Below are 27,174 nucleotides of genomic sequence, written 5' to 3' on the forward strand. Positions count from 1 at the left end.
TGGATGAGAAGGCGCTGCCAGCAGTTGGGTCCCACCTCTGTGTGCAAGGGAACGGGGCTGCGTGGCCCAGGTGGCACCGATGCCCAAGAACAGCAAGGTGACCCAGCGGGAGCACAGTAATGAACATGTCACCGAGTCGGTGGCTGACCTGCTGGCCCTCGAGGAGCCCGTGGACTACAAACAGAGTGTCCTGAATGTGGCTGGTGAGGTGGGTGGCAAGCAGAAGGCTGCGGAGGAGGAGCTGGACGCCGAGGACCGGCCGGCCTGGAACAGCAAGCTGCAGTACATCCTGGCCCAGATTGGCTTCTCTGTGGGCCTCGGTAACATCTGGAGGTTCCCCTACCTGTGCCAGAAGAATGGAGGAGGTGAGAAGTGGCTCTGTGTGCAGCACAGGGTGCCCTGGAAGTGGAGGTTGGGCAGAGAAGTGCACAGGTGTACCCGTTTGTGGGGGTGGGGTGGCAGCCCCTGGAGGTGGAGCTCGGGTTTCTGGAGGAAGACTACAGGAACAGCTGTCATTATAGCTAACTGCTGACATGAGGCTGAGGGTGTGTGAGAAAATGTGGGCTCTGGTCCAGCAGCTTCTGGACCTCCATATTCCTCACCTGTTGAGATGGGCGTAAAAATAACTGATGCTTTACAACAGAGCCTGGAGAGCAAGAGGAGCTTTACTCATAAAATACTTAACACCGTAAATGTCCAAGGTACTAAGCATTGTCCTGAGCACTCGATGGAGATTAAATCTCTAAAACTGCTGAGAGTTGAGTGTCTTGGGATACCTTCAAATCTTCCCCCTAGCCTTATGTGGGAGAGCAGTTATGAATACCCTCATTTCTGTGACTATAAAATTGAGGCACGCTTGGCTTGGGTGCCTTGTTCAAGGGTCATATGTGATCAAGGTTAACAACTGTTAGTAAAGTCAGTCTCTAATCTAGGCAGCCTGGACCCTGAGGCTGAGCCTCCAGCAGCCCTAAGACTCCCTGAAGGAGAGACCCTGGTAGTGGTTTGAATCTGTCTGAGGACCTGGCCCAACGTCAAACCACTACTATCAGCCCACCATTTTCAGATCTTACAGAGAGCAGAAACTCCCAAGGTCTGGCCTCCCCAGCACCCTGAAGCAGACTGCAGTTTCCAAAGGCAGCTGACTCTGAAAGCAGGGCAGAGCCAATTGGGAAAGGAAGTTCTGGCAGGGCTGGAGATGGGGCCTACCAGCCCTTCCTTCTGGTCCTGGGCAAGCTGGCCCGGAGGGCCCAAGCTCCCTCTCCAGGGCCCATGTGGCTCCAGGTTAGACCAGAAGCTTATGTCTGTGCCATAGCACAGTGTGTTCATTCTATGGTCACCTGATTCTGCCAGATTTTTTTCCCTCTAATAAGTAACTGCCAGGTAGAGCTACTGGTCTGCACAGCATGGTTGCTGAGCAGATGCAAGGCCAGGTGAAGTGAAGGCTTGAATCTAAGGGTGTAGGATCCTTAAGCTCTGGGGGGTTGTCTAGGAGCCCCTAGGGAATGCAGAACAAACCTGCAGCCTGGCCCACGGCAGACAGGGCCAGTAGCAGGTGGCCCAGCTAGACTTTGCCCAAGATCACTCCTGACCATGTCTACCTAGAGGCTTTCCTGGGCTCTCTGAGGGAGAGGAGAGAAGTCTTCATGGACAGGGCATGCCTGCCTTGCTGACGCCCTTTCCAAGGCATCTGCCTGACCCCTCCTGTCCCACCCAAGGACGCAGGCAAAGTGCAAACCCGGTGATTCTGTCTCCCTTCACCTCCCTGCAGCAGATCACTTTTGCTTTTCTACATCTGCTGCATGTGAGACTGTGAGATGGAGTTAGAGATAGGCCCAGGGTCTAAGTGTGCTGTCTCTTAGGCTCTCGTCAGGAGACAACTTATGAGTGACAAGTTGAATCAGGCTGTGCCTGTGGCTCTAGCTTGTAGCCTCTGGGTTGCCTGCCTTGAGCGGCCTACCAGCATTATTGGATTCATCCCCTCCTGCCATGCGCTGTGAGCTCCATGGCCCTGTGCGCCTTTGTTTGCAGGTGCGATGCAGGGATCTTTTCCCATGGAAGATCAAGAACCCTTCCAGATGGTGTCTGGGCCTTCTGTGGTTGCTGCCTGTGTCTGGCACGGACTAGGCTGCCAGTGGATGGTTGCCTGTGGCCAAGTGCCAGGTTTCATTCCCAGGAGACCCCCAATCCTGGGTTTCATCAGTTGGCCAGGTCCACATTTTGGGGGGCACATGGTGTGTGACATTCTGACTCTGGGGGTGAATGACAGAGCCCCCTGCTTGCAAGCCATAGCCTAGGGGTGCTGGGTGGCCAGAACTGGCTTGACACCTTTTGACAGGCAGGCAGGCAGGCAGGCAGCACAGTGCTGACGGAGTTGCTAACAGGACCGAATTGCTGGCACAGCTGTCAGCGGGGTGCACTCGTCTGTGTCCAGGCATGGTTCTAATTCTCCTGCTAAATGCCCTGTCACTGGGAATCGAGGTTGTGTCTGCAGTGAAGCTAGGGACAGAGTCATTTGTCTCCTGGCATCTTCAGTGAGGTCCTGTCTATGCTATATGATCCTCCCAGCCATGCTCTTCTGCACTGCTAATATCTCTGCTATTCCTCCCAATTACCTGGGCAGAGCCCCTCCTGAGCTCCTCTTCCCCAGAGCTTCCTGGGCTGTTGTATCAGCATCTCACTCAGGAGTGGGGAGGTAGAACAGTGGGAAGTGGGGGTGGGTCAGGCTGGTGTCATCTGCGGCTGCTTCTCTGTGAGTGGGTAGAGGGTATGGGCAGGTGTCCACAGAGTGCCACATCTGCCTTTACCCATGGGTTCCAGGTGCAGTGCAATGGCCGTCTGTCTTTGAGATTAGCCTTGTGGATGGACGGCATTGGCAGACACGTGCTTCCTCCCTTCGTGTTTCATGTCAGGGGAGTCACAGAGGAGAAGAGCGGCTGCTTGGACCACATGCTGGTCTGGGTCACATGTGGGGGTAGGGATCAGTCATGGAGAAACCTCTGGCTGGTCACAATGCATGGCTGGCCCACTCTGTGGCTGAGTCTGTAGGATGGGCCTGCTGCCTTTCTGTCTTGTCCTGTCACATGCTCTAGACACCCTCTGATATCCCACCACCCTCTCCACTAGGTGCCTACCTGGTGCCCTACCTGGTGCTGTTGGTCATTATTGGGATCCCCCTCTTCTTCCTGGAGCTGGCTGTGGGCCAGAGGATCCGCCGTGGCAGCATCGGAGTGTGGCACTACGTGTGCCCCCGCCTGGGGGGCATTGGCTTCTCCAGCTGCATTGTGAGTTGGGGGCTGGGCAGGAGGTTGGGTCCCCCTACTGACTGCCAGGAAAGGTGAGTGGCTGGTATATGAGTGGCTGAGAGCCTGGCTGGGACAAGGGCAGTGAGGGGAACTTCCATGTGAGAATCACTTCCAGCTGGCATTTTAGGACTACAGTCACCCTATTCCCTAGTCTTCCCTGACTGAAACAGAGTATAAGATGCAATTAAGTGAAGAAGAAAAAACAGGGGGATATAATGGAGGTTCTGAACTGTGATGCCTGGGACCCCTCTCTGCTTCCCAGCCCCCCAGTTCCCTAGTCAGGCACAAAGAATGTCTTAATTGGGTAAGTGGATGACTTTGGAAAAAGCCAGGTGAGGGGCTCCTGGACATTTTGTGGGGGAATGAGCAGAGCTGGAGGACTCGGACCACCCAGGAGGTCAACCCAGAATGGCGAGGCTTTGGAACAGTGGGAGACAGGGAGACCTGCCAATCCTGGCTGGGGAGTTTTCTGGGGGCTCCAGGCACATGTAGAGGAGGGTATACTTAAAGCTGTGCATGAGGCAACTGTATATGTCCCAAAGCACACACTTGGGATGCATACTGACATCTGCTTTCAGAAGGGACAGGGGGTGCTGGCAGGACTGGCAGCAGGGCCAGTCCATACCTGCCCCAGGCAGAGACTGGGATGGAGGATTGCACCCTCTGCTCTCATACAAGGCATCAACTTTGCCAAAGACAGGGTGCTGTGCCAGGACTGGCTATGTGTGTCTCTGTGTGCAGGCAGGAATGTGTGTGCTCTCCCACAGGGACTGAAAGTACCCAGTGTGGGCAGCAGGTGTCTCTCTCCAGAGGATGAAGGGAGGAACATCTGCACAGGTACACAGGTGCTTAGGTGAAATGGATGATGCCAGAGCTCTCAGTAGTCACAGGGACAGGAATCTCAATGAGTGTGAGGTAGCTGGGGTCCCCACAGGGGATCTTCAGCATCCCTTGTACAGACAGCAAGGCCCTACCTGTAAAGCACTGAGCCCCTTGAGGAGCTTTGTATCACACCTGGGTTTGATAGTGGACTCCCATCCTGACTCCAGCTTCCTGCTAATGCAGACCCCAGGAGGCAGGGTGATGGCCTAAGTTGTTGGATTCCTACTACCCATGTTGGAGACCTGGGCAGGGCTCCAGACTTCTAACTCTGTCCCTGGCTTGGTCCTGGCTGCTATAGGCATTTGGTGAGTGAATCTGAGAATGAGAACTAACTCTATCTCTGGATTCCCTCCAATGTATAATAAAATAATAAAAAATTAATAAATTTGAACTTCCAGACTATGTGTACTCATGTCTTATTTTAGGAAAATATTTATGTATTTGCAAGGGGGTATAAAGAGAGAGAGAGGTAGAGTTTTTATCTGCTAGTTCACTCCTCAGATACTGACAGGGGGCAGTGCCAGGAGCTGGAACCTCAGTCCAGGTCTCTGGCATGGGTTGCAGGGGTCCAGCTGCTTGAGCCACCCCCTGCTATCTCTCAGGGTGCACATTAGCAGGAAGCTGACATTGGGAGCAGAGCCGGGACTCGAACGTAGGCCCTCTGATATGGGGTGTGGGTATCTCTTCTTGGTGTCAAACACCTGTCTCATGCACTCCTATTTAACAGCAGATTCTGTCAGTGTTACCTGTAGCTTATCAAGAAATGCAGAGTGATGTCTTTCTAGAGGTAGGCTGCTGGTCTTCTAAAAGAGAGAGTAGTGTCCCAAGAGAAGAGAGAACTGAAAAGACATAAGGAGCATCCCTCAGGTCTTACAGCCCACAGCAGCCCCAGGCTGCTCACCGAGAGGATGGGTAGACACTGTCCCGGAGGGCACTGCTGAGCTTGCTGTCCTAAGTCATCAGAAAACGACAGGGAAGCATTCAAGAGCATTCCTAATGGGAAGGGCTGAGCGTGTAAGATGTTTATTGCTTAAAGGACAGACTTTAATATCCCAAGAATTCCTTTGTGGCCAGTGTGACACCAGCTGGGAGGGGCTACAGCTTCTGCCATGCAGCGTTCCATGGCTACCTTCTGGGCTTGGTAGCTGGGCCCAGGCTGGAAAGTAGAACATAGGGCGGGGCTGCTGGCAGTGGCCATGACCCCCTCCTCCCCACCCTGTCACCAGGTCTGCCTCTTTGTCGGGCTGTACTACAACGTGATCATCGGCTGGAGCATCTTCTACTTCTTCAAGTCCTTCCAGTACCCATTGCCCTGGAGTGAATGTCCTGTTGTCAGAAATGGGACCGTGGCAGGCAAGCATGGAGTGTGGGGTGGCCTGGGAGCCTCCAGGGGTGTCTCCAGCAAGCCCTCGCCTAGGAAAGAGCTTAACAGGCCCAGTCCATGGGTTTGGGGTGGGGGGTGGTTCTCACTGACTGTGTCATCTTGGAGAAGTCACATCGCATCCCTGAGCCTCACTTCCCAATCTCAGGTGGATGTTCTTTCTGGCCTAGTACTCTGGCCTCTTACAGAGTTGAAATAAATCACTAGTGTAGGGAGAACTCTGAAAATTGTCACTGTTTTTAATGGTTACTAGCCACTCTGCACTGTTCTGACGCTGCAGAGTCTAGGAGTGCTCTTCCATTACATGCCAGGTCCATTTCATAGATGGCAAAACCGAGGCCTAGAGCAACTGCCTGTGCTCACATTACCCATGTGATCAGTGATCTGGGTCAAAAATCCAACTCTACAGCTCCCAGTTCAAGTCTTTCCCCAAGGACCCTGGGAATAACTCATATTTACCCCTCTCAGCCTTCCAGGAGTGGACATAGGTAGGGATGTACCAAGGGGTTGCTATGGGTGACAATCCAGCCTTATCGGCATGCCCCAAGCCTTTCAGACCCCTGTGGGGCAGAGACGTCCTCAGGGGTGATCTAGGACCAGTATCACCTTCCTAGTGGCCCACTTCTGCTGGCCCCAAGCAGGCATCCCCCACTCCCAGGCCCTGCCCTGAGGCCCCCATGGCCCTTGCTGCTATTTCAGTGGTGGAAGCCGAGTGTGAGAAGAGCTCAGCCACTACCTACTTCTGGTACCGGGAGGCTTTGGATATTTCCAACTCCATCTCGGAGAGTGGGGGCCTCAACTGGAAGATGACCCTGTGCCTCCTCGTGGCCTGGAGCATCGTGGGAATGGCCGTCGTGAAGGGCATCCAGTCCTCGGGGAAGGTGAGTGGGTGACCAGCACCTGAGACCCCCCCACCCTCCTGTGATCCAGCAGGAAGAGAGCTGAGAAGTCTGGGTCCCCTCTCTGCAGGGTTCTTTGGCTGGGCCTGGGCTGTGGTGGCTCAGCGTGATGACCCAGCCTCCCCACCAGAAGAAGGGAGAGGTGGGAGAAACACTACTGCAGCCATGCTCACTCTGGACATCCCCACCCGAAGCATACTTCCTGGCAAACCATTGTCCTAGGTGCCAACTATCTGCTCTGTCCATGTTCCAAACTAGAGGTGCCAACCCAGGGCTATCTGTCTGGATTCCAGGCCCTCGGGTTCCCTAAAAGAGCCTGTTCGGTGCTGAGCACTTGCTGAAGAAAGCCAACAGCTGACCTGCAAGGCCTCTACCAAGCCCCCCACGCCTTGCCCCGGTAGTTCAGATCCCTCTTAAACATGACCCTTCCTTGCTTGTCACTCACCAGTGTTCACAGACTGCCAGGGAGCATGGCATCATAGAGCCTAAAGCCCAACCAAGTCTGCAGAGATGAGGAAGCCGGGGCCTATGGTGGAGGAGGCCCCTCTCCTGACATCACACAGCCAGACTGCTCCGAGCTGGAAGCAGGCCACAGATGGCTGGCTGCACTTCTTTAGGACACTCGATGAGTGAGGAAGCTGAGCTTGATAGAATTATGCAGCCACCAGCCTGCAGGTGCCAAGTCTCAGGTGCTGACACATCATAGCATTTTCTTGGTTCTACCACACGAGGAAGCACATTTGGGCCTCAGTGATCTTGTGTGTTAGGAATTACAATGTCCATTTTAAGATTTATTTATTTATTTTTACTTTGAAAGGTAGATTTACAGAGAGAGAAGCAGAGACAGAGAAAGATCTTCCATCCACTGGTTCATTCCCCAAAAGATCCAAACAATCAGAGCTGTACTGGTTCAAAGCCAGGATCCTGGAGTTTCTACTGAGTCTCCCATGTAGGTTCAGGAGGCACAAGCACTTGAGTCATCCTCATGGAATAGCTGAGACTTGAACCAATGCCCATGTAGGATGCAGGTGGAGCAGAGCCATAACCTATGACACAGGCCCCATGGTGGGAGTTTTATACATGAGGAGTGGGAGGCACTCTGAGGTTAGAAGCCTGAGGCCCCACAGTTGGCAGATGGCAGATGGCAGATGGCAGATGGCAGGGGCTGGCCATCCACTGACACATGGCACTACACTGCCCCAGCAGCCTCTGTGGTCAGCATCTCCTAGACCAGGCACACAGGCTGTGGACATGGGTGAGCAACACTTGTGCTGGAAACCAACACTTCGTCATCCAGAGGGGCTGGGAAGTCTTCCAGCCCTGCTAATCTCTTGGCTGTTTCTGTCAAGGAAGGTCTGAGACAGGACAGCTCCTTCAGAGGTCCATTGGGGTCATGAGACATGGGGAAATGAGGCTGGGAGAGCAAGCCCTGAAGTGCTGAAAGGAGAAAAGGAGAAAGGAGAAAAGCCCCACGCACAGCTGGGCTGACTCCAGCATGGCCTACTGCAGCTTCTGCATTGGCTTGGGGCCACATGCCCAGATGTGTGGTGGGTTTGGCCCAATGCCTGGAGGTTCCAAGCCTCTGATTTCTGCTGCCTGCCATCAGAGGAGGCTCCTGGGGCACAGCTGTGAGCAGGGAGGGGGTGCCAGCTGCAGGAGGGGCTCCGCTGATAGCAGGTCTCTGTCTTCTCTGCAGGTGATGTACTTCAGCTCTCTCTTCCCCTACGTGGTGCTGGCCTGCTTCCTGGTGCGGGGGCTGTTGCTTCGAGGGGCGGTCGACGGCATCCTACACATGTTCACTCCCAAGGTAAGAGCTGGATCTTCCTTACACCTGGGAACAAACACAACTCCACAGAAGAAACAAGAAACACCATGGTGTTGGGCTCCTGACAGCTCAGGAAGGACGCACAGGCCCCATCCTTGAGTTTGCAAGGAGGGAGACAGGAAAACGCTTTGAGAAGGAGAGGGGTGACTTCTGAAATGAGCCCCAGGGAGTAGTGGGATCTCAGTGAGTGCCAGAGGACATTGTCCTTAAAGGGCACCATGAAAGCAAGCATGTGGAAAAGTGTTGGGTGTGCTGGAGGCTGCAGTGGGAAGTCACATTCAGTCCGGATGTGGGGGCAGGAGCTTCATTCATGGTGTTTTATTGTGTAGACCTGTGACAGCATGAACAAAGAAAATGCTCAAGAGAACACTCCTGCTGGGATTCCCAGTGCCGGGGGAATGTGGTGAACCTGATGGATCTGACTTTAGCTGGTTGGGACCTATCAGGCTCTGCCCAGCCCGGTGAGGGAGCCCAGTGGGATCTCTGGTCATGCTTCAGAAGGTGCAGCAGAGGCACAAGCATCCCCAAGATGCATACCCAGCTTTCCCTGAGGTGATCTGTGCCCTCCCCTTGGCCTTGCCCTGCTGTGACCTTCAGACCATGGGGCATAGCTGATGTGAAGAATATAATCTCCCCCTGAGAAAGAAGAGAATTAAAGTGCGGGGTGACATGCCCTTCGCGTTGCCCCAAGCAGTGTTCATCATTTGCCCCAGCAGCTCAGGCTGTGAATCCACCTCCAGATGCCATATGGTCAGAAGACAACCAGCAGGGGCCTGCAGGGACTCCAGCTCACAGGCACAGGGTCAGGGCTCGGCCAGGCCAGCCTGCTGCCTCAGTGTTCAGTCATGTCATACTTCCCATGTGTGCATGCGTGCGCGCGCACACATACATCCATATACACATGCACGTATATACAGGTGCTAATTTACACACATGCACATGAATATACATGTATGTATGCCCACACGCATGCAAACTCATGAAGTTTGCCCACATTGGGAGAGGAATCACATTGGGAGAGGAAACAGATTTAGCAAAGTCTGAAATCTCTCTTCTCCCCTGCTCTGTGGTTGTGTATAGACTTAGTGTTTGGAAATTGGCAGTGGCCTTGGGGCAGTATCACTCCATGGTCATCAGATAGTGCATGACGTTCTTGGATGAAGCCATCAAGTTTCTGTTTGAGCAACCACAAAGGTCTGCTTTGTGAGTACTGTGAATCCTTGGCCCTGTGGTGAGCTGTAGGCTTTCTGTCAAAATGTGATGCCAAGCAGAGTAGGAAAAAATGCAGCCTGGGTCTGGCTGGGAGGACATGGCCATGAGTAGAAAGCCAGGCCCTTTTATGATGAGTTACTTCCACTGAACTGTAGAAGCACCATCAGTGTGCAGTGTCCACTTGAGCCTGTGGGTTGTACTTTTCCTGGTGTGTATAAGGGAATGACGTGCTCCAGGGATGCTCATAAAAGTATAGATGCACCAAGACATCCAGATGGGCTTTTGGTCTCCCTGAACCATGACTGCAGGAGCAGGTGGGGCAGATTCACCAAAGCAACCCGCTGGATTCAGAACTTCTCTAAACATCATTTCAGTTCTGGAGTATCGCAGGCATACAGCTATAGCTAGGAATATAAGAAGCACTCTGAAGAAATAAAATATGATGGAGGCAGATGGAGGCCCTTTAGATCCCATTTCCTTCCTGTCCTAAAGATAGCCACTGTCTTACCAATTCCTGCTGCTGCTGTAACAGGACTGCTGTAGGCTGCATAGTCCACACATAGTAGAAATGCAGAGACATACTGGTCAGGCTGGGCAGTCCAGGCTGAAGCCATCAGTGGATTAATTTCTTGTGTTGAAGATGGCCCTTTCTTAGGGGTAAGTGTTGGGTTCAGCAGTTATAAGTGATCAATATCAGTGTGCATGGGTTCAAATCCCTCCTCTGCTTCCAACCCAGCTCCCTGCTCATGTACCTGGGAGGGAGCAGATGGCGACTCAAGCACTTGGGTCCCTGCCATACAGCTGATGATTGGGACTCCTGCCCAGCCCTGGCTGTTGCAGACAGGAAGTAAAGTAGCAGATGGATCATATCCCAACTCCCACCCTCTTTTTCTTAGCTTTTCTAATAGTAGTAGTAATAATAATGATAATAATAATAGTAATAAAAAAGAGCTGGCTTGGATCTCCTGACTAAGGCCTAAAGGCCTCACCTCTTCACACCATCATGTGCTAACATACATTCATTAGCTTCCTATACATGAATTTAGGGAGACACCGATATTCAGAGCATGGCAATTGCTATCCTGAATATGCAGTTTATCTTGTTAAGACAGTCTTGTAAAACTATTGCACATTTGTTTGTGTCTATATGTAATGTACAATCTTCATACAAACTCTTCAACTTTACATATATGATGTCATGTTCTAGGGATCCTGCTGTGATTTGCTTTTAATTCAGCCTAGCACTGTTTTTCTGAAATTTACCTCTGTGGATATGTGTAGTTATACCCCACTTTTGCTGCTGTACAATATTCCACCCTAGAACTAAACATCTTTATTCATCCTCTAGTTGATGGTTATTTGCGTTGTCCCCAGTTTTTATCACTGCTAAAACCACAATGAATGTTATGCCACAGATTGTCATGTGCACACACATATATTTGAGGATGAAATTGCTCTCTCAAAGGGTGTGAGGTTTTACTAGATACTGGCCAATGGGACCACTTACTGTTAGGAGTTCTACTGAGAACTGAGCAGAGAAATGGAAATGGGTAGTAGCTGGAAGAGACTGGGAGGTTCAGGATGTTATTTTAGGATTTCAGATGGCGATTAAACAAATAACACATCACTGGTGGGATGGTATATTAACCCAGTAGTTTTGGTAGGCAGCTGACAGTTCCTCAAAAGACTAAATGGAATTTGAATTAGGACCCAGCAGTTCTACTCCTAGGCACATAGCCATGAGAACTGGGAATACATGTTCACACCAAGACTTAAACTCATATCTTCCCAGAGCTGTGTGACTCATAACAACCAGCAAGTAAAAATAAGCCAACTGATCACCAGCTGATGGATGGATAAACAGTGTGTGACATGTCCATCCATGGAATACCACCCTACCTTAAAGAGGGATGAGGGCCTGGTATGTGCCGTGGTAGTGAGGCCCTGGAGAAAACTGAGCCAAGCCAGAAAAGCCAGGTACGTGAGACCACATGCTGTAGGACTTCAGCTCAGTTGGATGTGCAGCATAGCTGAATCTGTACAGATAGGAAAGAGTTAAGAGGAGCAAAGGGGTTGTGCACAGGTGCAGTCTTGCTCTCTGGGGAGATGAAAAGTGCTGTACCACTGATGCGTGGGGCAGTTTCATCACACTGTGATTTACTGAAACTAGTTGACTTGTGCCCTGAAAAGAGGGGGAAGTCGGTCCTATTGGAGAGGAGAACTGAGAAGCCCTGGGCTTCCATGCCAAGTGGAGGTGGCCTGGAACAGGAGCTCTCAGAGTCCACAAGGGCCTGGGCAGGGTCGGTCCCAGCATCTGGATGCCAGCTTGAGAGAGGATATGGGGAGGAATTCTTGTCGAGGAAAGAGTTCTCATCAGTGATGTCCTTTTTTCAAAGAACTAGGAAGGGAAGTGATCAGCAGAGAATGAAAGTGGAGGAGGAGGGACTGGAGGTGAGGATGAAGGAAGCATGCGAAACATTAGTGGACCGAAGTGAGGGCCTGCTGAAAGGAAGGGCGCAAGAGTGTGCAGACAACATGTGAGTGGCTACAGCTAACACACCAGGGACTTGAAGACAGACAGCTTTTTTTAGGAAAGAAGATTAATTTTGTGAGAGACAGTGAGATCTTCTTCCACTTGCTGGTTCACTTGCCCAAATGGCAACAGGGTCCAGGGCTGGATCAGGCTGAAGCCAGGAGCCATGGACTTCTTCCAGGTTCCTTATGTGCGTGGCAGGGACGCAAGCACTTGGGCAATCTTCCACTACCTTCCTAGGCATGTTATTAGGGAGCTGGAGTGGAAGCAAAGCAGCCAGTACTCGAACCTGCACTTCAATATGTGGGATGCACGCATCTCAAGTAGCAGCTTAACTTGCTGCACCACAACACTGGCCCTGTTTTTTTTATGTTTGATTATCATCGAAAGCAGGAGGTACTCAGGCACTCGTGTGGTTTCAATGTCAGTGCTGTCCGTGTGCCAGGTCCCCTCCATATATTAACTTATTCGAACTACTGAGTTACCCTAGAGGTAGACATTTTTCTTATTATTAAGTTTCTGAATTATTGTTATTATTATTCACTATTTCACCAAGAGGTTAGGTGGTTGCAGGGCTGAGCATGGGCAGAGAGGGCAGCTCGCCTGGAGCTCTGGGCGATAAGGGCATGAAGAAGTGTCATGGCTAGCAGGCGAGTCCTCCAGGAAGTGGCCACACATATACACATGTGTCTGAATGTGTGTGCTTGTGTGTGTGTAAAATGTATCTATTGCTGGCTGTGCAGACACAGGATGTTGGGGGCGAGAGTCCAGGTGAAGATGATGGCAGGGTCATCTGGGAGAGATAAGTGTGTTCCTTCAATTGCTTGGCACCCAGGTGGGGTTTACAGGCGGAACTTCTGGGATCTCAGTGGCAGAATGAGGGCCTCTGGCAGGAGGGTGCAGGCGACCCAGTTTTGACACAGACGTTGGGCAGGGAATCCCAGCTAATCACCAGCACTTGGAGGTGGGTAAGTCCTCGACTCTTGGGGCTTCAGTCTCTGCTGCCCGACACCAGCAATGGCATCCCTGGCATCAGCAGAGTGCATAAGCGTTTGCTGTTATAATCTCATCCCTTGTGAAGGTGACACAGCTCTCAGGCAGTGGGAGCTCGGCGCTACGGTGCCATCTGGCGTCTCGTGGCCCATCTGGCTGTGAGCTGGCAGGTGCTGCGGCAGTGTGAGAAGCGAGGTGTGTTCCGTTGTCACGCACTGGCTCGGGCGAAGGCCTGGCAGCTGCTTGCCAATTCCAAAAGCGCGTTCATGCCTGTGAGTCAAACGCCGTGAAATGCCTTGTTCCCTTGCATGAGGAAGTGACTCAGCCATCATGCCCGAGAAATGGCAGGAGGCGGTGCTCGGGGCGAGAGCAGGCACCCTGCGTCTTGGCTTCCATGGGGAAAGCCAGCTTCCCACATCTCCTCTTGCAGTCGCATCCTGAGGTCTGGAAGGGACATGGAGCACAGCTGTGGGATTTGTCCCCTGTTGATGCTTGTTGATATGCCCCCGCTGGGCATCCTTGAAAAGCCTCCTTTAAGTTCAAGAAACAACAGGTTCCTGACTCAGTTTCCCTCTGCAGACTGCAGGATGGGAATGAGGGGTTGCCCAGGGATCACTCACACAGGGTGCTCCCTAACTTCAGAGGCCAAGTGTCCATGCTCCGAGGTACTTTCCTGGATAGGAACTTACTCATGTCACAGCTGGGACCAATAGTCCAGGGGTGAGGGGTGACGGGTTTTGTGTGGTCACTTAGTGGTGGTTGTTGAAACCAGATGATGGGGACATGGAGTTCACTACACTTGCCTTTCCACTGTTCACCTTTCATAGTAAATATTGCATACTTTAAATTTTTATTGGAAAGGAAGATTTATAGAGAGAAGGAGATACAGGAAGAAAGATCTTCTGTCTGTTGGTTCACTCCCCAAGTGGCCGCAATGGCCAGAGCTGAGCTGATCTGAAGCCAGGATCCAAAAGTTTTTTATTCCAGGTCTCCTACATGGATGCAGGGTCCCAAGGCTTTGAGCTGTCCTCTATTGATTTCCCAGGTTACAAGCAGGGAGCTGGATGGGAAGTGGAGCAGCCAGGACACAAACTGGCATCCATATTGGATCCTGACGGATGCAAGGCAAAGATTTAGCCACTGGGCTATTGCACCAGGCCCAATATTATATACCTTAAGAAGTGAAGACAGTCTTAACACAAAATGTGTCTATCCAAAGTCATTGCTGATGTGGCAATCCTGCCCTGGTTTCTAAGAAATCCCCTTAGCTGCAGGACCAGTTGTGACAGTGGGACTTAGGATTGTGGTGCTTGTCCTGGAGTGACTCTGCCACTGTTTGTGCCATTTGGTCCTGAACAGCCATGGGGCCAAGGAATTGGTCCGCATCCTGACTCTAGGCTCAAACAGAGGTGAGAATCTTGGTGATGCCAAGGTTTTGGGTTGCATAGTCTGGACTTCAATATGTTTGATGTACATTGAAAAAGAAAAATGTACTGATGGGAGGGGAGAAGAGAGGAGAAGGAGACGGAGAGGAGAGGAGAGAAGAGAGGAGAGGAGAGGAGAGGAGAGGAGAGGAGAGGAGAGGAGAGATCAGCATTAAAACAACAGTATTTTAGAAAGTTGAACTTTGAAGAACTGTCATCTTCTGTTTCTAATTGATCACATTTTAGCCCAGCGTTAGCAGCCACCACCTCACAGTCAATTGTGTGGTCCTTCCTGTTCGGCTCAACCTTGAGAAAACAGGCCAGTTTTGTCGTGTGACTGTCTCTCTCCAGCTCTCCACCCTCTCCCCATCTGCCAGCTGCTGTTCAGAAGCTCTACTCCATGCATACTATGGAAAGGAAGAGAGACACATATCCCTGTGACGTGGGTACTGACGCTGAGCGGTGTGAGACCCAGCTCTGAGACTGGCTCTGCCTCCAAGAGGAGGTGATGGTCTGCTGTATTGTGACAACAAAAGGGGCGCTTCCTGGAAGGGAACAGGAGCAGAGCCTCGGGCGGAGGGAGCAGCCTGGGCCAAGGCCAGGCAGGCCAGGGTCCAGGGTGGGTCTGGAGAAGAGTGAGTGGCTGCTCCTGCAGTGTTCAGAGCACAGAGCAGTGGTGCCGTCCCTTCCATCACACAGAGAACTTGGTCATAGCACGTCTGTCTCAACCTGCCTTCCCACGGTGCCTGTGGTCCCTCCCCGGTGGAGCTCACCTGTCTGCTCAGAGCCGTCCATCCATGTCCTGGTTTCCAGGCTGAGAGGAGAGGCCATGTTCCAGCAGACTGCTAGGCATGTTGTGACTGGCATCTGTGAGCACCAGTGATGGCCAGCATGCCTTCTCCTTCCTCAACCCATTTCCTTTTCTTTTAAAGATTTGTTTATTTTTGGACCCAATGTGGTGGCCTAGCAACTAAAGTCCTTGCCTTACACGCGCCAGGATCCCATATGGGTGCCAGTTCTAATTCTGGCAGCCCCACTTCCCATCCAGCTCCCTGCTTATGGTCTGGGAAAGCAGTTAAGGATGACTCAAAGTCTGGAGACCCTGCCTCTGCGTGGGAAAGCCACGCAGGTTCCTGGCTTCAGATCAGAGCAGCTCTGTCCATTGCAGTCACTTGGAGAGTGAATCATCGTATGGAGGATCTTTCTCTCCTTCTCTCTGTATAGCTTACTTTGCAATTAAAAATATATAAATAAATCTTTAAAAATTTACTTATTTTTATTGGAAAGGCAGATTGTAAATTTTTTAAAAAGGTTTATTTATTGTTATTACAAAGTCAGATATACAGAGAGGAGAGACAGAGAGGAAGATCTTCCGTCCAATGATTCACTCCCCAAGTGAGCGCAACGGCTGGTGCTGCGCCGATCTGAAGCCAGGAACCTCTTCCGGGTCTCCCACATGGGTGCAGGGTCCCAAAGCTTTGGGCCATCCTCAACTGCTTTCCCAGGCCACGAGCAGGGAGCTGAATGGGAAGTGGAGCTGCCGGGATTAGAACCGGTGCCCATATGGGATCCTGGGCCTCAGATTGTAAGTTTTTTAAAGGTTTATTTATTTATATTGGAAAGGCAGATATACAGAGAGGAGGAGACAGAGCTGAGCCAATCCGAAGCCAGGAGCCAGGAATATTTTCCAGGTCTCCCACATACTTGGATCCCAAGGCTCTGGGTTGTCCTCTATTGCTTTCCCAGACCACAAGCAGGGAGCTGGATGGGAAGTGGAGCAGCCAGGACATAAACTGGCACCCATATGGGAACCTGGTGCATGCAAGGCAAGGATTTAGTCAGTAGGCTATTGCACTGGGCATGGAAAGACAGATTTACAGTGAGAGGGAAATACAGAGAGAAAGATCTCTCGTCTACTGGTTTACTCTCCAAGTGGTTGCAATGGCCATAGCTGAGTCGATCCACGCCAGGAGCCACGAGCTTCTTCTAGGTCTCCTATGTGGGTACCAGGTCCCAAGGCTTCGTGCCATCACTACTGTTTTCCCAGGCCCCAAACAGGGAGCTCTTTCAGCCAGGATACGAGCTGGTGCCCATATGGGATTCCGGTGCAGGCAAGGCAAGAATTTAATCACATCACTGAGCCATCTTGCTGGGCCCAGCCCTCCACCCATTTGTATGGAGCCTCTAGGTGGTGGCAGAGGGAGAGTTACAGAATTTGTTCCCCAGTAAGGCCATGATTATTATTCTCCTTTTCTCTAATCGCCTCATCTCTGTGTGTTGCATTGTAGGCTCCTGATTCCTTATCCACAATACCCAAATCCAAACCACCCTGAAACATAACATTGGTTTGATTTGGTTTTTATGTTACCCTAGAACTCATTTGGAACCAAAATGACTTGCTCAGATGTGTAGCTATTTATAGTGTTGTGTGGTGCACCTGGTGCGACTATTGATATTCCACAGCAGAATCCTAAGGCGCTTGATAACAAGGGGCTGCCCCGAGCTCCTCTGGGGGTGTTAGAGAGTCAGGTGGCATATGTCCCAGGTCACTTTTCCAAACTAAAATCAGCAGCAAAAGCCTGGATTGTAATGCCAGCCTTTATGTAAGAAGCAGAGCCTGTGTTACTGTTGTAAATACGGCAGTGTTTTATCTTACCTTGGAAAAGTGTACCCTTGAGACTGATGCTGTGGTGCCATAGCTTAAGCCGCTGCCTGCAATGCCAGCATCCCATGTTAGGTTTCCTGTTTGAGTCCTACTTTTTCCAAAAAAAGTTGTTGTTTTTTTTTAAGATTTGTTTATTTTCATTGGAAAAGCAGATGTACAGTGAGAAGCCGAGACATAGAGAAAGATTTTCTGTCTGCTGGTTCATTCTTCAAATGGCCACAATGGCCAGAGCTGAGCCAATCCAAAGCCAGAAGTCAGGAGTGTTTTCCAGGTCTCCCACATGGGTGCAGGGTCCCATGGCTTTGGGCCATCCTCCACTGCTTTCTCAGGCCACAAGCAGTGGCTGGACGGGAAGTGGAGCAGCCAGGACATGAGCTGGCACCTGTGGGATGCCAGTATCATAGGCGGTGGCTCAGTCTACTACTACACTTGGATGCCAGCCCTAAGAATGAATGTCTTGATCTTTCCCTGTCACCCAACACCTCTGTTCCTCTCTCACCTTTCTCCTCGGCACCTGCTCATTGTCTAGCCCAGCAATGTAGCTTTCACCTTGGCTGATCGCTCTCCAGCCTCCCTCACTTCCAGTTCATCCCCAAGACCTTTTTGGTTTTTCCTGCTAAATCTGCCCCTCAGCACCAGCCTGAACCTGGGCAAAGTCCTCACCACTGCATTCCTGGCCTATAGGAGGCCCTTCCTCCCAGGGCCTGCTGCATCTCTGTTGTTTAGGAAGTGTGCCTTTGACGTGCGCCCCCCTCCTTCAGACCCCTGGGGGTTTCCTGATGATGTGCCCTTTTGGAGTGAAGACAAGCACCTGTGCTGGCTTCCCTCTGCCTCCCCGCCCCACCCCCACCGGGCTGCTGCAGCCTTCCTGACCTCTTTCACTTCCCAATGTTTTTCCTCCCTGTGGGCCTGGTTTCCATCACCTGGCAGAAGCCACTCCAGGGTGCTCCCTCTAGAAGCCCTCCGACCTTCTGACTCGCTCATATGGCCTCTCCTCATTGGGCCCTGTGTGCCTGATGTTGGCTGTACTGTTCACTCCTGCAACTTAGTATCTGTTTGCAGGTCATTAGCCAACATCCCCCTCTCCCAAAGTACTGGCACCCAGTTGCCCCCTCGTGCTCCCTTCCAGGAACCAACGTCACAAGGGAAATGGGTGCAGAAGGGCTCAGGGGAACAGTGCCAGCACTGCACATGCTGCTGTGACTTAGGCTGTCATCAGGTTTGAGGGCAGTGGGGGCAGGTGCTGCCTCTTCCCGGGAGCTGTTTAGGTTCTGTGCTTTCAGCTAGTGTGGGAGGGAGCATTCCATGAACTGGAGAGTGTGGCTGTGTAGTAATGAATTGTGGGTCTTTCTGGCCCAAGAAGGGAGAGCTCAGGCAAGCAGGAGGGGGAAGGTGTGTGGTGTGTGTATATGTGTGTGTATGTGGCGTGTATATATAAAGTGTGTATGTGATGTGTGTATACATGTATGGTGTGTGTATGTGTAATGTGTATATGTGATGAATATATAATGTGTATATACATGTGGTGTGTGTGTATGTGTGTGGTGTGTGTATGTGAGTGTGTGTATTTGCTATCATTTTGGGTAGGGGAGGTGTCAGGGATGTTGCATTCTCTCATTTGTACACACAGCTTGCTGTGTGGCCCTTGGAGACCCCTTTTACAACACAGTGATTGGCTCTCCCCAGAGCTGTGCCACACAGCCATGTGTGAGGGTCTTGATGGTGTTCCTGGGGTCAGCAACGGCAGCATTGAAAAATAATAGAGGGCCCGGCGCGGTGGCGCAAGTGGTTAAAGGTCCTCGCCTTGCACGCCCGGGATCCCATGTGGGCGCCGGTTCTAATCCCGGCAGCCCCGCTTCCCTTCCAGCTCCCTGCCTGTGGCCTGGGAAAGCAGTCGAGGACAGCCCAAAGCTTTAGGACCCTGCACCCGCGTGGGAGACCCGGAAGAGGCTCCTGGCTTCGGATCGGCATAGTATCGGCCCGTTGCGCTCACTTGGGGAGTGAATCATTGGACGGAAGATCTTCCTCTCTGTCTCTCCTCTCTGTATATCCGCCTTTCCAATGAAAAAATAATAAAAATAAATCTTTAAAAAAAAAAAAGAAAAATAATAGAGAACTCACCATGTGAGCATTTAGCCTTTGTTTTCTTCTGCCTGGGTCTCACCTCAGCACCCTGAAACTGGCATTCTAATTATTTGAGCTTCTGAATGGGGAAATGCAGACTAGGAGTTAGAGGAACATGAAAGTCACACAGTGATGCCTTACCACACTGCCTCTGGGTCCCATGGAGGCTGAGGGAGGGGATGTGGCTGGACCCCCCCCCCCCACTGTCCTTGATAAAACTGTTACCTCTGTGTCTCTTTTCTCCCCTGCCTCGTCTTGGTCCTGCCCCATAGCTGGACAAGATGCTGGACCCCCAGGTGTGGCGGGAGGCGGCCACACAGGTCTTCTTTGCCCTGGGGCTGGGCTTTGGTGGTGTCATCGCTTTCTCCAGCTACAACAAGCAAGACAACAACTGCCACTTTGACGCTGCCTTGGTGTCCTTCATCAACTTCTTCACCTCGGTGTTGGCCACCCTTGTGGTGTTTGCTGTGCTGGGCTTCAAGGCCAACATCATGAATGAGAAGTGTGTGGTCGAGTAAGTGGCCTCCCTCCCCACTCCTTAACTCAACTCCCTGGCCATCTTACTCTGGAGTGGGCAGAGTGACTTCCGCAAAGACTGAGGACTGGAGAGTGTGGGAGCGTTCTCCATGAGTTCAGAGATGACCCATGAGGGTCCTGTCTGGGGTTCTGGGAGGTACCTCTGGGGTCTCAGCTGCCACCCCCTCAGCCCTGTGCTCACCCTCACACCCAATATCTATCTCATCTGGCTTCTTGGCTCACATGTTCTTCTTGGTGCTGCAGGAATGCTGAGAAAATCCTGGGGTACCTCAACTCTAATGTCCTGAGCCGAGACCTCATCCCACCCCACGTTAACTTCTCTCACCTGACCACCAAGGATTATGCCGAGATGTACAATGTCATTAAGACCGTGAAGGAGGGCCAGTTCTCCTCCCTGGGCCTGGACCCCTGCCTTCTGGAAGATGAACTGGACAAGGTGAGGGGACGGGGCAACACTGCCCTTCCCAGGACGGGCCGTGGCCAGCGGGAACAAGCCCACAGGGAATCCTGTGTTTGCCTGCCAGGCAAGCACCTGCTTTATGTCTCCAGAAGGGGGAGAGAAAGGAAGGTGAGGTGCCAGTGCAGCCCTGCCCTCAGGTAGGCTCGAATTTAATGCAGAGACAAGGCCAACACACACATCACACATGTCACAGAAGAATGCCCCTCTGCTGAATGGGCTTCCTGTGCACCTGTCACTGCCTTATACAGTTTGTTTGGAATGTGGCCCAACTTGTCTCAGTGTTGATATTAAAGTCTACTTTTTTTTTTAATCACCCTTGACAGCTGGCCCTGTGATTTGAGTGTTAGTATTGTTCCCTTTCTGTTGCATACACCAGTGGTCTGTAACTGAAGGGTTTGATCTCAGTTACTGGTGGAGGGTTCACGTTCAGGCTGTCTTGTTCCCCTTGGTGCTTTTGCTCCTGTCCCTAGTTTTACCCACTGCCAAAATGACTCTTCTTCGCCCTGAGCTGGGGCCAGGAGGTGCTACCTCCTGGTCCAAGCCAGGCCCAGCTTTGGCCACCTGCTGTTTTTACTGCATGGCTAGACAGTTTCAAGAGGAAGGGAATAACACACCTAAAAAAGTTCTAAAGTATCAGCCTGGGCCAGCCCTGGCCTTCTCCACAGGACCAAGAAAATGTGCTTTCCTTGGGCTGAACCCTGAACACCGTGCTACAGGTTTATCACTCAGAACTGGCCCTGTCCTCATGCTGAGGACACTGCACCCTGATCCCTTTGCCCCTTCTCAGGAGGTCAAGAGCAGGAGAGCCAATCCTGCAAAACCCTGCCCTGGCTGCTTCTCCTGGGTGACTGACAGCATCAAGGCCCGGCCCCTCCATGTTCCACAAATCCCTGTTCCTTCTCACAGATGTGGCCGGATCCCTTAAACACAGCTGGTATTGGAACAGCTTTTTTCTATTGCACAACCTCAGCAGCATCTGAAGGATAAGAATTATACCCTCACCCAGCCGAGGCACATGTCCCCATAGTTGGTGGCATCACAGAATAGCAGTAGATGCTGTGTTGGGCAGCTGGTCCAGGAAGGATGGCCGAGTGTTAAACCAGTGTTTTTCTACCTTGGTTGTGCTTTATAAAACTCCAGGACCTACAGCAATCAAATCAGCCTGCTTGGGATGAGATCTGGGCATTATGCTTTGTTTAATTTTATGGATTTAGTTGAAAAGTGGAGAAAAGAGCGAGCACACACTCTCGTCTACTAGTTCACTTTCCAAATCCCCCCAGAGACTAGTAGAAGGCAGGACCCAGGAACTCCATGCACATCCCCCACGTGTGTGATAGGAACCCAGTTATTGGAGCCATCCAGGATCTGCCTGGGAGCATTGCCTTGGGGTCTGGAGTTCAGAATTTCAGAGCAGGAAGTGGGCCCTGTGTGGCTGCAGCAGTCAAGGAAGACATCATGGAGGAGGGAGGTCTTGAGCTGGGTAGGTTTCCAAATCACCTGGGAACTTTTGTGCAACCTGCAACTCCCAGGTGCCCCAGGAAGACTCTTTACTTTGTTTAAAGATTGATTGATTGGTTGGTTGATTGGTTGATTGATTAACTTGAAAGTCAAAAAAACACAGAGAGGTCTTCCACCTGCTTATTCACTCCCAGCCAGAAGCCAGGAGCTCTGTCCAGGTTTCCCACATGGGTGTAGGGTCCTGAGTACTTGGACCATTTTCTACAGATTTCCTAAGTCATTAGCAAGAAGCTGGATTCAAAGTGGACAGGATGGAATGCTGGGATCACAAGCTACAGCTTAGCTTGTTGTGTTGCAATGCCTGCCAGCTCCCCAGGGAGACTTCTAAATTCATGCTGTCATACTCTCCCTAGTAGGGGATTCCAGCACCCACTAATGTTTGAGACCCACACTCCAAATCTAGAGGATGCAAGTGGAGGTGTGGCTTCCTATGGGAGAGGGAATATGATTTGGGGGCTCTGAGGGTGGAGGGAAGGAAGCAAGGGTTCCTGGGGAGTGGAAGAGCCCTCACAGTGCCCCCCTCTCTGCCTCAGTCCGTGCAGGGAACAGGTCTGGCTTTCATCGCCTTCACCGAGGCCATGACGCACTTCCCTGCCTCCCCATTCTGGTCGGTCATGTTCTTCCTGATGCTCATCAACCTAGGCCTGGGCAGTATGATCGGGACCATGGCAGGCATCACCACGCCCATCATCGACACCTTCAAGGTGCCCAAGGAGATGTTCACAGGTAACCCTTTGCTGCAGACCACCCCCTGTGAGCGACAGCCAGGCTCTGGCCCTTATCTTAGGAAGACTGGGCTCTGACTGAGCTACCCCTGGAACTGGTTGTGCCGCTCAGCACGAACCCGGGAAAGCCAGATGGAAAAAGCCATGTGGGACCCTGAGCCAGGACACTGGGCTTTGTCCAGGGTCCCTCGGCCCTCTCTCTCCAAAGGCCTGCTGAGCATCCGGGGCACGGTGCCTTATCTCAGCACCAGCATTGCACCTGTGTCACTACCAAGTTGGGCTGTGCCCACCGCAGTTGAGCTGGGCACCAGGTGGGGCTGCCTCTGACCTGTCAGGTACTGTCTTCCTGTTCTCAAATGGGGACACCCTTGTGGAGAACATGACTGGAAACCACCGTTTGAATCACTGAAATGAAACACAGCAGGTCAGTGGGCACCTGTTGCTGCCAGGCACCATGTTTAGGGGGAACAGTGGGGACAGTGTCTTCTTCATGATGTTCTCTGCCCAGCCCCCTGGGAGACCTCACACAGGCCTGGGCTGCTGGGCGTGGTGGGAGGAGAGCTGCAGGCCTGCTTGAGGAGAGGTGCTGGGAGGGCCTGGGTGTCCCCACACTCCCCCGGGGCCCCACCCACCCCACACCTTTGCCCCTACACCGGCCTCCCCGGCTCTCTGTAGTGGGCTGCTGTGTCTTTGCATTCTTCGTGGGGCTGTTGTTCGTCCAGCGCTCTGGAAACTACTTTGTCACCATGTTTGACGACTACTCGGCTACCCTGCCGCTTACTGTCATCGTCATCCTGGAGAACATCGCTGTGGCCTGGATCTATGGCACCAAAAAGTAAGGGGTGCAGGGGGAGGGGGAGGGCAGGAGAAGGGGTCTGGCTCATGAGGACTCCCTGGAGAGCCAGGTGTTCCCAGGGCTGCCTGCGAAGGGGGCAGGTGACCAAAGAACCAAAGAACCAAAGTAGCCTGGCCCAGAGTGCCCTTGGAGGTTATTTGGGGAAACTGAGGCACAGAGTGAGGACATGACTGGTCAAGGCCAGTGGGGGCCCTAGGAACTTTGGGTTCCAGCTCTGGCATCAGCCCAAACTGCTGTAAATAGCTGCACCTGCCCCGGATGCCAGCTCTCTGCAGAGTTCTGAAGCACTTGATAAATACTTGGCAGGTGCACAGGGGAATCTGGTGGACTTCAACAACTCAGTTTGCAATTTTGTTTAAAAAAGAAAAATGCAAGGATTTCAGGTTTTTTTTTTTTAATTTGAAAGACAGAGTGACAGAGAGAAAAGATGTGTGTGTGTGAGAGAGAGAGCTCTTCATTTTTCAAATGGCCACAGCAGCCGAACGTGAGCTGATCTGAAGCCAGGAGCTCCTTTTGAGTCTCCAGTACGGGTTCAGGGGCCTAAGGACTTTAGCCATTCTCTGCTGCTTTCCCAGGTCTTCAACAGGGAGCTGAATGGGTGTGGAGCAACCGGGACACGAACTGGTACCCATATGGGATGCCAGCACCCACTGGTGGAGGTTTAATATTGCTATGCCACCACACCAGCCCCTCAATTCACGATTTTATTTTCAATTCACAAATTTTTTAAAAAAGATTTATTTATGGGGCCTCAGGTAACCTAGAGCTGGTTTAAGAATCAGAGGACACACAGCAAAATGCTGGTTAAAACATGGGAAGGCAGAAGGACCTGAAGGCATAGCTGTGGACCTGTGGAAGATCCTCTTTATACACATATAAAAATTCATTTATTTTGCTTGAAAGAGTTACAGAAAAGGAAGGAAAGGTACAGAGATTTTTTATGCACTGGTCCACACCCACCTCCCTGCAAATGGCCACAACTAGAGCAGGCTGGTCCGGTCCCAGTCTCCCACGTGGCTGCAGGGTGTTCGGCCTTGGCCTCTCCTCCAGCCTCTCCAGATTTTTAGTAGGGAGTTTGATGGGAAGTGGAGCAGCTGGAACTGGAACTGGTGGTGCTCAGATGGGATGCTGGTGCCACAGGTGGAGGATGAGACTGCTGTGTCACCGTGTCAGCCCCGATCTATGGAATTTCGAAGTCATAGTGAACATAAATGACGTCTTTAGGTACTCAACAATTCTCATATAATTTGGAAAGATCTGCAATTCAATCTGTTGGTGACAAAATCACAGATGCAGTACTCCCATGTACTCTATGTTTGGGATGGAAAGGGATGTTACATTTCAGTTAGGTGTCACTGAAGTTAATTTTAATCCTTTGCCCTTCACTTGCACAGCTGCCTTCCCCCAGGAATTCTTAGGAAAGACCCCTAACCCCTGAGTCAGGCAGGGCAGCCTTTGTCATTGGAGACTTGGAAAGTGCACTTCTACCTATTCTCCAGCAGGGGGAGACTCAACCCAAGTCAGCGGAGCAAGCCTGTCCACCTGCCAGGGTGTGTTGTTCTGGCTGTGCTCCGTCTCTGGGTGGTGTGCAGTGTGATGTAGTCATAAGGGAGGTCAGCAGAGGCTTCCCAGGGGCCAGCCAGGTCACACAACTCGACTGTGAAGAAGAGGCTGGGAGAGAGTGGCTGCTCCCTGGAGGACGTGGCTGTGGGGGAACTAGGAGGCAGGTGCAGTCGAACAGGTTGCAATTGTGGGTTTCTCTGCTATGCCTGGCAGGTTCATGCAGGAGCTGACAGAGATGCTGGGCTTCCGACCCTACCGCTTCTATTACTACATGTGGAAGTTCGTGTCTCCCCTCTGCATGGCTGTGCTGACCACGGCCAGCATCATCCAGCTGGGGCTCACGCCTCCTGGCTATAGCGCCTGGATCAAGGAGGAGGTGAAGAGTGGGGCCGCAGAGGCTCTGGGGTTGGGGGGGCTGACTGGCAGCTGCTCAAGCCTCAGTGTGACAGAGGCAAGGGCAGGACAACTGCTAGGTGACAGGTTCTGCCAGACACTTTGTGCACCTAATGTGTGATGTTTACAACAAAGAGAGAGATGACATTCCTGCTATAGGGCACTGGGGCTCAGAAAGATTGATACATGTATCCAATCTTTCTAAGTCATATTCTGAGACAGAAAAAGAGAGAGGTTGCCCAGTGTACTGGTGTAGGTTGAGAAGGTGAGCAGCTAAACTCCAGTGTCCTCTCTGATGGTTGCCATCTCTGCTGGTGCCTGGCCAGGATGGCAGGAAGGGAACGGCCATGGGTAGGGGCAGAGAGGGGCTGATCTGGAGGAGCTGGGAGGGTGGAGGCAGGCACAGCACTGACAGCAGCCCTCTCTTTGCCCCCTCACCTCTAGGCGGCTGAGCGCTACCTGTACTTCCCCAACTGGGCCATGGCGCTGCTGGTCACCCTCATCGTGGTGGCCACACTGCCCATCCCCGTGGTATTCGTGCTGCGGCACTTCCACCTGCTGTCTGATGGCTCCAACACCCTCTCAGTGTCCTACAAGAAGGGCCGCATGATGAAGGACATCTCCAACCTGGAGGAGAACGACGAGACCCGCTTCATTCTCAGCAAGGTGCCCAGCGAGGCACCCTCCCCCATGCCCACCCACCGTTCCTACCTGGGACCTGGTGGTGCATCGCCCCTGGAGACCAGTGGAAATCCCAATGGACGCTACGGGAGTGGTTACCTCCTGGCTGGCACCCCTGAATCAGAGCTGTGACCACTACCCCATCCTGCCCCCACTGCCTCTCCCTTCACCTCCTGCTCAAACTGCGTACTTGTGTGGGGCCTGGTCTCTTCCTCCAATGTGCGCATCAGGTCCTCTGCCCCAGGAGAGAGGGGCCATCCTGCCTTGCTGCCCACCCCAGCTCCCCTGGTCCTGAACTGGGGCAGGGTACAGGCGGGAGCAGCTTCATCCTTGTCCAGGCCCCTAATCTGTCTGACCCACTGGGGGCCTCCACCCAAATCATAGCCAAGCGAGGGGGAGCAGTTGGAAGTCCTCATTTCAAGAATGGGGGAACTCTCAGTGGCCACGGGAGAAGGGGGAGCCACACCATTCTCTCTCCCTGCCACCTGTAGCTCTCAGGTCTCAGTGGGGATGATGCTGAGGGGCACTGGGTCGGGGGAAGTAGATGTCATCTGGGGATGAGATGGGATCTGTCATGCAGCCCATAACCTGGTTGACTTGCCCCTTGGCCACGGATGGGAACGGGCATGCCATGGTGCGGGGCTTTGATTTAATAGCGAATGTGCAGAAACCAGGTTCTGTTCTGTGAGTAGCTAGCACCCTCTGGCTTGAGCATGAGCCCTGGCAGCAGGGAGAGGGGGTTCCTCCAGCCCGGCCTCACAGGGGCTCCTTTGCAGTTCTTACCAACTTTGCTTGCAGCTCCACCTCCTCCCTTCCCCCTTCCCCAAGCCTGGAGCACAGAATATCCAGAGCACAACACGATAGTTCCCAGCACATTCAGATGGTTTGCAGCACACAACTGTGAAGCACATGCCCCCTGCCCCCACTTGTGCCCTAATTCCTTTCTGGCGGGCAGCTTCCCCTGGGTGGAGCAGTCCTGGAGTCCAGGGGCTCCTCCCAGGAAGCCTCGCTCCTGGTAAAAGGATCATTGGGGCCACTGCTCACTCTTTTTGTTGCACAAGCACAACCAGCCTGGTGTGTGCGTAATGCGCAAGCATGTTGGGGACATTTGCCACCCCTCCCTGCCTAGGCTGAGCACTGCTCCAGGCAGTGCTGTGAGGTGGGAGGCTGCCCAGGTGGAGGGCTCCACTTCCAGCCTGAG

The 27,174-nt window shown here is 52.4% G+C and overlaps 1 protein-coding gene across 2 annotated transcripts; it reads left to right on the forward strand.

The window, feature by feature from the left end:
• SLC6A17 (solute carrier family 6 member 17) lies at positions 1–26,170 on the forward strand. Of its 2 annotated transcripts, none has more exons than XM_040998740.1 (11): positions 1–365; positions 3,124–3,281; positions 5,411–5,537; positions 6,265–6,446; positions 8,161–8,271; positions 19,513–19,754; positions 20,021–20,213; positions 22,289–22,481; positions 23,156–23,315; positions 25,113–25,275; positions 25,737–26,170. In XM_040998740.1, the coding sequence occupies exons 1-11, from the start codon at positions 80–82 to the stop codon at positions 26,103–26,105; spliced, it is 2,184 nt and encodes a 727-aa protein (XP_040854674.1). In that variant the 5' UTR covers positions 1–79; the 3' UTR covers positions 26,106–26,170. The 2 variants fall into 2 exon arrangements, with proteins under 2 accessions (XP_040854674.1, XP_040854675.1); XM_040998741.1 differs by having other exon boundaries at positions 80–365; positions 22,298–22,481; positions 25,737–26,105.
• Positions 26,171–27,174: the final 1,004 nt, after the last annotated feature.

The sequence above is a fragment of the Ochotona curzoniae genome, unplaced genomic scaffold (genome assembly GCF_017591425.1).
Source record: "Ochotona curzoniae isolate NIBS_2020 unplaced genomic scaffold, NIBS_Ocur_1.0 scaffold_1037, whole genome shotgun sequence".
Taxonomy (NCBI): domain Eukaryota; kingdom Metazoa; phylum Chordata; class Mammalia; order Lagomorpha; family Ochotonidae; genus Ochotona; species Ochotona curzoniae.

Coding starts and splice junctions, on each gene's coding strand:
- SLC6A17 (XM_040998740.1), top strand. CDS start 80: ATGCCCAAGAACAGCAAGGTGACCCAGCGGGAGCACAGTAATGAACAT. Junction 20,214..22,288: donor TGGAAGATGAACTGGACAAG/GTGAGGGGACGG, acceptor TCTCTGCCTCAG/TCCGTGCAGGGAACAGGTCT. Junction 22,482..23,155: donor GCCCAAGGAGATGTTCACAG/GTAACCCTTTGC, acceptor GGCTCTCTGTAG/TGGGCTGCTGTGTCTTTGCA.